General features: G+C 36.3%; 1 protein-coding gene across 1 annotated transcript; it reads right to left on the bottom strand.

Moving 5' to 3' along the window:
* Positions 1-7,593: 7,593 nt before the first annotated feature.
* Positions 7,594-9,268, bottom strand: LOC105438926 (monocarboxylate transporter 7). Its single transcript, XM_011667303.2, has 2 exons — positions 8,579-9,268; positions 7,594-7,869 (listed from the first exon to the last, which is right to left on the bottom strand). The coding sequence occupies exons 1-2, from the start codon at positions 9,216-9,218 to the stop codon at positions 7,736-7,738; spliced, it is 774 nt and encodes a 257-aa protein (XP_011665605.2). The 5' UTR covers positions 9,219-9,268; the 3' UTR covers positions 7,594-7,735.
* Between the last annotated feature and the right edge of the window lie 3,037 nt (positions 9,269-12,305).

Genomic DNA, 12,305 nt, shown 5'->3' with positions numbered 1-12,305 from the left:
GTACTATGTCCCACTTGTAGGCCAAAAAATGAAAAGGTTAAATTACAACGGCATTTGAAAGATAATATTAATTTAGAGCTTCCCTAACAAAAAAAGGAGGCTTGAAAATGTCTTTAAGTGGGAAAATAACGACTATTAGTTGTCGAATCGCCTTAAGAGCTCTAGAGCCAGTAAGTAATAGTTTGATTTTCAGATTTTAGCTGCGCTAATTCAATTTAATTTTAGCCATAACAAGAAGTGGGTTATTTATGTTCATGTTTATATATCCTTTACAGCTCATTTTATGTATGTTATTACCAAAGAAGAAAAAACCAGTCAGTCACTCAATAGTGTCTGACAGTGAAGTCTAGCAAGTAAACGGGTTTCCTTGCATAATTTGAATATTAGGACACTGCTAATGTTGAAATTTCACAGATAGGACATACATGACATATTCATAATTCCTGCAAAGCTCTACAGAATTTGATGTTAACTGCAAAAGAGACATAGTAACTTTAAGTGGAGCCCGAAGTAAAGAACCGTCGATATCACGTGTAGACTGTGAATTGGGACAAGCTGCACTCAAGCGATGGATGAACTAGTTTAATTGAACTAATCTGGCGTAGTTATGCGAGAGATATATTTTCTTTGATTCCATATGGTGTACTTTTTAACAGTTCAGTTCAATATTTATTCCTGAAGCAGTATAATCAAGGGAAGAGAGGGGTGGTAGTTTGATAATCGCACAAATAAACGACGTACACTGTTGCTTATCAAGTTGGAATATTTTTTATCTTATCGCTTTTCATGAAATGTGTGTGACAATATGATTCATTCATGATCGATTTTATATCTTTTGAGAGCTTTATTTATCAATCTCTATTATTTTGGATTGATCTATACAGTCCTCAGAAGATATAAATTTAATCTATCAAGACTAAATCATATTCGCGGCACAATCAGTTCATGAAACAGGTGAGAAAAAGTTATTCCAACTTGATGGGTAGGCGTGTAGTATTGTAAAATTGCGTAGCGATATGGTTGAACCTACCAATCTTAGTAAATCTGAAATGTCCAATAAGCAAATAATTACCGTTGGTGAGGGTGATGGGACAAATTATCACTTCCGAGGCGATCTGGATGTAGCTATCTTTCCGAAGCGAAGCTGAGGAAAGATAGCGTATACATTCTGATCGACGAGGAAGTGATAGTTTGCCATCGCCTGAAACCAAAAGGTGATTATTTGCTTTATATTCCCCCTCTAAAACAATTTAACTACAAAAAGAAAAGGACGTGTATGCATCTACATAAAAGACACCTAGGCCCAAATTCACACCAAAAAAAAAATAAGTTTAACCCAACCCCTTGAGGGTACGGTGCGCGCATGTGCTTTCTTTAATTGCGCTCATTCCTAATGCGCGCTTAATTACGCCTAGTTTAGTGCGCTTTTGGATAATATTGTGAAAGTCCAAGTGAAAGTGAAAGTGCGTTGCACTGTGTAGATAGTACCTCTATCTTCAGTGAAAGTGCGTTGCCCTGTGTAGATAGTACTATCTACACAGTGTAACGAACTTTTTGCTTCTCCTATCAATAATGGGCGAACTTTCTTTCATGACGTGATTTACTTTTGACCAATCGTAGAGCAAGATTCTTAGTATGTGGAATATAATGCGTGTTATTGTGTACGAATAATATACATATAATGACTGCTATGAGAGGGATGGTTGTTTTTAAAGCCTGAAGGGAACGTTACGTCCTGCTATCACCCCGAGGCGAGTGGAAGGGGTGATAACAGGATATAACCTTATCTTTTTCTTGAGTAAAGACTGGTTAAAATGGGTCTGTTCGCTATACACAAGGACCGCTATTCATAACGTGGAACTTTCCACGTCTCTAGAACCGCTATTCATAATAGGAGAAGAGGGTCACTATTCATAAAGATATAAGGACCATATTCACAAGCACCGCTTTTCATAATGTGAGATGAGGGTCGCTTTTCATAGTTCATATTGAGGGTCATTACTCATAAGTACTACTAATCACGATACGAAATGAGGGTCTCCAGTGTCGTTATTCATACAAATTAAATTAAATTCGCATTTATTTAATTATCGATTGAAAATTGCATTGCGGATACAAAAGATACAAAGCAATTCATAAACAAATTTTGAAAATAAAATGGGGAACTACATAAATAAGCCCCATAGGCCTTTTACAATCGTAGTACCCAAAGCATTCATAGCATAATGTAAAGCAAAGATATGTCGTACTGATTTGATCACCTACCTTGTTTGTTTTGACTTGCCATAAGTGAAAAAAATCCTTAAAACGGGTATTGTGATTTTCTATCTGGTAATTAAGAGTGAGCATCTGAGAAATTTTAAGAGGTAATTTATTTTGAAAGTAAAAGAAACCAAGGAGAGCAATGGAGTAATAGCACCAGGCGCGTACGCAGGGGATGGGGGAGTACCCCCCTCAATTTTTTTGTTAAAAAAATGAATTCTCCTTCCCCCCCCCCCCCCCCCCCCCCCCCCCCCCCCCACCGAGCATATTATAGGTCAGCGCGATTTTCAAATTTCGGGGGGCAAAAAAAGAAAAAAATGTTGCTCACCATCCCCCCATTAAAAAAGTATTCAGGTTAAGATTGTTTAGGCTTATTTAGTAATGAGTTTATAACTGACCAAGTCTGTTCAGTATTTTGTTTATATAACTGTAAACTTTTAGAAAAGTAGGATTTTTTGACATGCTTAACAGATTATTTAATATATTTCTATATTGTTTGTATTTTCTTTCATTATCCAATGTATTGTTTTGGAGAAAGTGTTTATAATAACGATTTTTCTTCTTTATGCATCTTAATAAATACTTTCTAATCCAAGGTTTCTTTTTGCGTTTTTTTAGTTTCTAAAGTTTTTGACGATGGAAAATTCTTGTCAAACAATTGAATAAAACGGTTAATAAAAAAAGGAATATTCGTCATTAGCATTTGACACATTATAAAGATTAGTCCATTCTTCATGACAAAGATCATATTGAAAATCTCATATATTCATCTGAGTATTTCCGAGGAAAGCGAATTGAGCTATAGGTTGATAAGTGTTATTAGAGCTTTTAGAGACTAGAAAAATGGGTAAGTGGTCACTAACATCTGAACATAGACTACCTGAGTCAAAAACATTGGTGAATACATTATCAATACGTGTAGCAGTGCTTGGCGTAATACAAGTTGGGGGCTTTTATAATCGGGAATATACCAAGTACAGAGTTAAGCCGACGGAATTCATTAAAATTATCATCATCTTTAAATAAGTCAATATTAAAATCTCCAGTTAATAGATGTGATGTTGTAGACCAGCAGATTTGGGAATCAAAGATCACGACAGGTAAGGCCAGCACTGTTTATTATTCTCATTCTTTTCCACACTCAGAGGCCCGAATTCACAAAGGAGTATGTACGTCATATGACGCGTTTTGACGCGTTTGTACAAACCTTGCCCTTTGAAAATTCCGTCCAGTGTGGTTGCAAGCAAGCACGTTCAACAGTATACCGATACGACATAACGTCGACTTTTTTTCTCTGCTCCATGCCTGAGTGGGACATTAACAATGCAAGTTATTAATACAGAAATAACTGTCCGGTATGGGAAATTATGTGATAGAACCGGCATTTATTCTATACCGTCTGAACTTATAGGCCCGAATTCACAAAGCAAGGTTTGAGCTCAGACCAAGGTTTGAGCTCAAACCTCCTTTTCTTTCGCCAAACCTCCTTTTGTTCTTTACAAACCAGGTTTGTAAAAAAAACGCGTAAAACGCGTCATATGACGTACGAAAACCAAGGTTTGTCGACAAACCTCCTTTGTGAATTCGGGCCAACGAGATGGTTAGTGGAGTCAGACATAAAGAACCGTCGACGTCACAGACTGTGGATTTTGTCTACTTTCCAAGATGCACTCAAGCGATGGATGAACATGTTTTAATTGAACTTGGCTGATATATTAAATGCGGAATATATATTATTTTCTTTAACTCCACATAGTGTTCTTTTTAAAAGTTCAGTTAAAAGTTTTTCACTGTTTAATAAATCAAGGGGGAGAGAGGCGGTAGTTTGAAAATCGCACAAATAAACTATGTTGACTGTTGCTCACCAAGTTGTAGTATTTGTGTTTTACCGGTTTTTCTTGAGTATCAGGGCAATAACTCCCTGTACAATCACCCCCGGAAAATTGCCCCAAGGACAATAATCCCCCGGAAATTTACACCCCAAGGACAAACACTCCCGAGGACAATTTTCCTGGGGGAGGGGGTGGGATGATTGTCAAAGGGGGTAATTTTTAGGGGGTGTAATTGTCCACGGGGTGGTTGGCCTTGGGATGTAATTTTCCGGGGGTAATTTTCCAGGGTGTAAATGTCCAAGGGAAGGGGGGGGGTATTGTCCCGTTGGTAATTGGCCGGGGATGATTGTCTAGGGGGTAACTCTTTTTAGTCCTGAGAACAGTCCTGAGAAGATGTAAACTTTATTCATCAAGACTAAATCCTATTGTCACAACCAGTTCATAAAAAGAAGTAAGATAAAGTTATTTCAACTTAATAGGCAAGTGTGTATCATTGGGAAATGGCGTAGCGATATGGTTCACCCTACCACTCTGAGAAAATCTAAATTTTCCCACGCGTGTTATCGTGTTTAAATAGTATTCATTATTATACGGTGATGAGATAGATCATAGACATATTTATAACTAGTTGAAAACGGACACAACGAACAGTCAAGCATAAATTTTTCACTTTTTATCACTTTGAAAGTAAACTCTACAAAAAAACAGAATTGACAATGATCCTCGACAGGAAATCATTTTACTTACAATTCACATCATATTTTGGACCAAAACGTCATTATGTTTGAGCATTCTAATGTAGTTTTCCGATAGCTTGGAAACTGTGAAATGTAAAGAATCAGAAAATTGTAAAAATAGCCCGCACCCGCTTAAATATTCTTTACCATGTCCATGAACAAGTCAGTCGCACGCCACAACGCCCAACTAACAATGGAAGTTACAAACTGATTCAGCAAGGGACGCAGGGCCCCAACTGAGTCACGTTTTTCATATCATATCTGATTGATACAATTATGTAAAAACCCAAGTACACACACGAACGAGGCAGAAGGGGTGACCTAAGGTTCAAGATTAGGGCAACTTTTGTTCATTTTAATAGGCCTAATGTTTGAGGAAATAACAGTTCGTACTGTAAGCAGCGAATGGATGTTTTACGAGGAAAGACGATTCCTATCCTGCGCATTCAGCCAACAAAAAATATTATTAAAAAATTGCACACATTCTTAAAAAATAAGCAGGATATAAATTATCAAATTTGCTATTGGCATTTCGGTCAGAAATGTGTGATAAACTGTGGATTAAAAATAAGATGTTATCTGTTATAAATACTCAAATCGGCCATTCTCTCATCCGCCTTTATTTTGATGGAATGGAAATTTTTCACTGGACGAGAAAAAAATCAACATGATCAATTAATCATAAAATAAACAAAGTGGCAACTCAAGATTATAGTGAATATTGATCTTGAATTTTAAAATTGATTCGAAACTTCCTTATTATTTATGAATTTGTAAAGAACTTAGTTATAACAAACTCTCGCTGTTACAAGGTAATTTTGTAGGGTCCACTTTTTGTATTCTATGTTATTGTTTATTTTCCTTTTGTATGTAATTGTGTTTTTTGGTAGCTCTGATAGACCAAGGTTTCGATTGTATACGGCAATTTCATTGGACAGAAGGATTTCCTTGTACCAACGCCATGGTTCTCTCTCTCTCTCTCTCTATCTCTACCTGGGCGTCTGTTTCTCTCTCTCTCTCTCTCTCTCTGAAATCTGCCAAGGGAGATACATGTAATTGCAAGACCTTTAACGAATACAGATTTTCTAATTACCCTTTTTGAGATGCTTATCTCTTGACCAATGAATTATTATTATATTTACATCATTTCCTACTAAGCCATCAAAGTAGATTACCTCTCACACACATGTACATGCACATCTACTATATAAGAAATATTACTTTTACTCAATTAACTATCACATTACCTGATACAGGTATTACATCAAATATTCTTCAATTTCTATTACTCTCCTCCATAAACAAACAAAATACATATTACAAAACCAAAAAACAAGGTAGCATAAGTCAAAATGACATATTCAAAGACCCACTATTTGGAACAAACTACCCCCTAAACTTAAACAGTGTGCATCTTCAAACAGTTTTAAGCATCATTTAAAACTTCACCTGATACAGCAAATTTGAATTTGACAAACGCAATTTTTATGTGTGTAATTACCATTGTAGTATTGTATTTTCTTTGTCCCCTTTTTGTTACGTTTTTTTGTGTACATTTTTAGGATCATCTACTTATAAGTTTTTGTAACTTTTTTGATGATCCAACCACTTCGTAATTTCCTTTAGTGTATTTTCCATTTTAGTGGTTTTTCTATGTTTGCAAAAAAGTATTGTATTCTTTGCCTTTGTATGTTTTTATGAAAGTGGTAAATAAATTCAATTCAATTCAATTAAAAAAGAACCCAATGTGTCGGCCAACTTAACAGACTTTGAAGTTGGCATATCTGATTAAATTATTCAGAACAAATCATTGTTCATAATTCAAAATTTACATCATAACATGCTTGTCTGCTTAAGCAAATGATTCATGACTAATCACATTGAAGTTTATGTTCAAATTGGTTAAACTCCAGCTATCAAAGTTGTCAAAGAAAGATTATGCTTGCTTGATTCCATTTCTTTACACGGTCACATAAAAAACATCAACACTGAAACAACCTGAATTAGTATGATCGACAAAAATACAAAGTAGTGTTCGAGTTGTACAAAAAAAATAATCTGTTGGGAGGAGTTTTTTTAAACATCTTTTGATTTTCTAAGTGATTCAACGACGCCATACGTGGTATCAGCGGACCATATGTCCACAAACGAGATCGAGTACTGCGTTCTTTCTAGCGTTGGATTTTAACCATAACTCCTTAAAATAAAGCACAATCAAATGTTCAGCGATGCTAAAGTTATACAAAAATATCTTTCACTCTCCTGTTTAAAGGTATTACAAAGTTTTGGTATGGGGTCATGAATTTGGTTCAAATTAACATATTGGAAGCATATGCGTTCCTACAATATACATTGATCGTTGTCGCGGTTGAAATCGAGTCTAAAGTTATGAAATTATAGATAATAAACTCTTTATGTTGTATAGCTCCCTCTCAAGGTCAAGATATTAATATACCTATGAAACAATGTTTCTTGACTAAAATCGAGCGATTAGATATTCCCGTTTGGAAATTATATATCCCAACTTCATATTCTGAGATTTTCATGGTCGCAGCTACCAATGTACGGCCATAGGCGCTATTTGAAATTTATCAAAATTTACCGGGAGCACCGGTAAATTTTTATATTCAATTTTTCTCGAAAACAGAAATTTTTTAGGGGCTAATTTTTTTAGTGCTTATAATACATCCACAGGGGCATCCAAATATATCAAAATTGTAAAGATTCACTACCCACCCAATTTCCAAAATTTCCCAAAACTTTGTATTACCTTTAACAACGATACCGATACGACTACGATGTATACCAGTCGTCATGAGGACTATGGTATAAGACTGGATGACGTCAAACACAGCTCCTGGATGAAGAGAGGATTCCTTTGAATGAATTATGCCGGGAGCGATGCTAAACGTGTTTGGACTTGACTCTTCTATTTAACAGTACCGATATGACTACAACGTTGATGGTGAAGATCAAAACAGGGATTCCAGTCATCATGAATACGATGGTATAAGACTGGATGACGTCAAACAAAGCTCCTGTATGGGAGAATGGATTAAGAAACAATCGAATAAAAATGCCAGCTTGATCTCTGAGTGCTTCAAGGTTCTATTTGAAAATAACAGAAATATTTAAGAGTAAAACTGAAATAGATTAATTGTTTAATTTAAAACCCCGTATAGTGTGGAAAATCCTAGGCGAAATACTTATCACTAAGTTTGCTCTAAAATGACAGGCTTACCGTTTCGATTTTTGTAAAAAAAATAAAAGTTTTAACAAATTATGTTTAAAAAATGAAAACAAAACATGTCACATCGTTTCGATATTTGAGAATTAATGACACGTTGCATTGCTTTCCACTGATTATTATTTTTACAAATCTCGAAACAGATTAGAACGTGAATAGAACTCGCACTTTTGTGAGGTGGAGGAGGAAACCCTGATGTGCGTTTTAGAGACACTTTAAACAACTGAACCATCCCTACTAGGAAACATCTACGAATTAACAATGAACTGCACGGTGTTCTGTTATACAAGCTGTGTACTTTGTTGAAGATATTCTTTCGTTTATTATTTTGCTAGCTTATGTCTTGCTGTTATGTATATTTTTAACATGTTGGATGATAAATAAATTGAAGATTGAATTGACAAAAAAGGGGTATTCTCTAGTCTTAGTCAACTTTGTGATAATAATATACAAAGCTTGAATTTAATATTTTATTATATAGTGTCAAGATATTTGTCTACCTGTGAGTAACCCTGCCGAGATACTACCGGAACCTTTCATTAACATCACCAGTCCAAGGCCGAAACTGAAGTTGCTTTCATCTACCAACGTCAATTTAAGAAAAGTTGCGTCTGCAGTATCCAGTACAAAAAAGCAGAGGCCCTGAAGAAATGCCCAAACTGAACGAATGATGAATGATTCGCCGACGAAATCAAAGAAAAACGACAGGCTGGCAATACAACCTACGATGATGTAAATTTTGAACATGTGTACTTTCTTAACGAGGAGAATGACTGCAATGGTTCTGCCTATAATCCCACCGATTCCACCAATTGAAGACAAGAAGACGGCTCGAGATGGGGTGATGCCTAACTGCTCTGCGTGAGGAACTAGGTACAACAACCATGCTTCGAACGAATAGTCACGAAAGTAAGTCGCTGGGAGGCACATTAAGAACAGAGCTTCCTTGGTTATAAACAGTTTGCAGCGAGATATAAATGATGAGCAGAAATTGTATTTCTCACTATCATCTTGACCAGATCTTGTAGCATCAGTAAGATCGCCCACCTCACCAGGATGATCGCATGCACTTTTTAGAAAAGGAACGTGCTCCTCGAAGTTATCATTGTCATCTAAAATCCCTTTATCCTTTTCGTACATTGTTATAGCATTTATTTCGATTGCAGCATTTTGTGTCTCATTATTTTCAATGTTTTCCTCGATGTCAAAACGGCCTTCTGCCAGGGCCTGGACCGTATCGTTTCGCGATTCATCTTTCAATGTGGTCATTTGATCACCTCTTTCTATACCATCTTCCTCGTCGTCATCCTCCGACAGTTCATAACGGGTCACCTCCGACGGATCTTGATCACTTTGTCCAGTGGTGTTATCTTTCATGATGAAGATTGGTTTCCGAATGGCCGCTCCCCCTGCAACCTTATGAAACATGATCGCTCCAAGAATCATGAAAACTCCAGAGTAACCGTACGCTTCTAAAGATCGCTCAGTTATAACGGGTAGGAACATTACGCCTGCTGTTGTACCATATGATGCTATGGTGTTCATTAGAACATAGTTCTCTTTGAAATACTGGTTCATCATGAGAGCAATCGGTAAGTAGGCACAACATCGGCCAATTCCTGTCAATGATATAACAAAGTGTTGTTAAAAAGTAGCATTAGTGAAACATTTTGCAGATTAATGCTAAAGATATCATTGCTCGCTACTACTTCAATATACAATAAAAACGGATAATATGCCACTGCAAAAGGTTTTGTCGGCCAAGTACAACTTGTTTCCAACTTCATATAGAAGTAGAGTTTTCTCATATTTTTCTTATCAACTCAACACTAAGTGTTTATGGAGCCTGCAGGATTGCCGCAAAAAAGTTTTATGCATTTGTTTTCTTCTATCGCTGATATATTTTACTCCCTTTCGTACAAACATGATTCCATACCTAACTTAGAAAGGCCCGAGGGTAACCTCCAGGGTGACACCAACAGCGGTTATATATTTAAAATAAAACCACATGATACCAGACACACCCCACTTATTACCTGTGATTGCCAGGGTGAAACCAAGTCCGGTAATGTTGGAGATGAAACCGCATGCTATCAGAAAGACCCCACTTATTACCCCTCCTAACATGGCAACGATTCGATGATCTACCCTCTGGAGGACCAAGGAAATGAAAGGACCTGCATGGACATTGATTGAATTATAGAAATTAAAGACACAATGTGGTTAGAGTGTGTGTGGGGGGGTTGTAAGACGTGTGAAACAGGAATTATCATATGTATATATATATCTTCCTAGTGGGGATACACTGGCACCTGTGGATATCCCCAGTTGATAACTTTCTCATTTTTTTTGTGCTAATTTCGGTAAAAGTGACCCGAGAGGAGTCTGCTGTCCTCCCTAGAAGAGTTCCAAGACATCCACAATTTTATAGTAAGACGCCAATTTTTCGAGCGCTACTTTGTGTATTATCTGAGATTTTTAAAAAATCGAATAAATGAACAGCGCCTAGTTAATTCTCACATAAAAAACAGGAGGCTAAATTATTTTTATTCTGTGACAAAATTTGATTGTATTCATTTATCTGGCATTACATGAGTACAAAAAAAGGAATCTTTATAAAAACATCTCAAAGTTCAATATCACCAATTATATAGTTAAAGATAGTTAAAGATAAATATCCCCATTTGATTCGATTTAGATGTATGTGTGTGTGTGTGGGGGGGGGCACCAATCAACCTCGATGAAAGAAGAAATAACAATGTAAAATCCATATTCTTGGGTATACGATCCGAACTCGAATATATGTACCAAAACGCCAATTGCATTCCAACAATACAACTATGACAATGTATTTATAGACCTAATGACAAGTGGTTTTGAATAGAAATCTCTACAAAACTCACATGACAAGTCCGCCCTTGTTGCCAGGGATATCATGGTTAACTGTTTCAGATGTTGAGCCCCGATCACACAAAACTAGTTATCACACGTTCTTGAACCGTCCTATAACATCGTAAAATGGGTTGTGGTCGGGGTCAATGTGTAAATAATGTCTAAAGTAAGATTCTTCATCGTTCATAAACAGTCCTAAATACGTCCATCTCGTCTGTACCCCGTCCACAGTCAGTTCATATAAAATCAGATCGGGTAAATTTGCTATTTCCAAGCAGTTCGAGCCCGAAAATAGTCAGTTTAATCCCGTTCTTAACTAGATTGGTAATACTTGTTAGGAACAAGTATAGGTGGGCTGGTCCAACTAAAATTTGAGACAAAATGAAGGGCACATTTGAGATAGCTAATAGTCTCAGCTACAACATCCTCAAAGTTCAGCGTAAGCGAAGCTAAAACGACGGAGATATTGCTCACGAAAGACGGGAATGTAGAATCCAGTTTTGAGAAAAAGTCATGTCTCATAGAGAATACACGCAAAATGTGAAAAAATGACATGCCTCCTTTAATCGCAAAAATACGCCATGATGCCTTTGCCAAAATAAAGGATCGTAGCAACTGCGTTTGTAGAAACTTGTCTCAGCTTGAACGTATCAAAATTTGAAAGAAAATTGAACAATATTTACAGAGATACAATCAATTTTCCAAAAATATGCTGGCGTCAAAATATGCAAATTGAAATTTTGAGTTCAGAGGCCATTATGATGTCGTCATAGTATTTTTAATGGCCAAATGAGACATGAAATCATATCTCCGACTCATTCTCTCTATCAAAATATGAAGAAAAAAATTGGGGTTCCAGTTTCATCCCAAAGAGCTACAATTGATTTTGTATAGGCATGTTTTGCCCGTATATGCTATGTATTACTAGAGCTCGCGCGCACAGAAATTTATGTTAAACGGTCGATCGTTCCGTTATTAATAGTCATAAAGAGACAAACATTGTATTAATTTGTTTGTAAAAATATGTGGAATATTATGAAAGAAAAGAAATGGCGATTTTATGTTGTGTAATAGTTTTACGCGCGTGTGCGCGATTTTTTTATAAAATGCTTTAAATGGCCTAAAACGTATGCAAAATGATTTTGAGACGATTTTGAGCTTTTTAAATTTTGCGCGCGCATTGACGCGCACGTACGCGCACGCGCGCGTTCTTTGACCTGAAATTGACCAGACGGATATTAACCTTAATCATGATAAATATGAATGAGAAAAAACTTTCGGTTATGAAGATATGATCATGATTGAGTTGATTTTCCGAAAATTTTACAAAATGGC

The sequence above is a fragment of the Strongylocentrotus purpuratus genome, unplaced genomic scaffold, assembly GCF_000002235.5.
Source record: "Strongylocentrotus purpuratus isolate Spur 01 unplaced genomic scaffold, Spur_5.0 spur5_scaffold_21, whole genome shotgun sequence".
Classification (NCBI taxonomy): domain Eukaryota; kingdom Metazoa; phylum Echinodermata; class Echinoidea; order Camarodonta; family Strongylocentrotidae; genus Strongylocentrotus; species Strongylocentrotus purpuratus.
The sequence above is the reverse complement of the archived record's forward strand: the minus strand, read 5'-3'. Positions and strand labels throughout refer to the sequence as shown.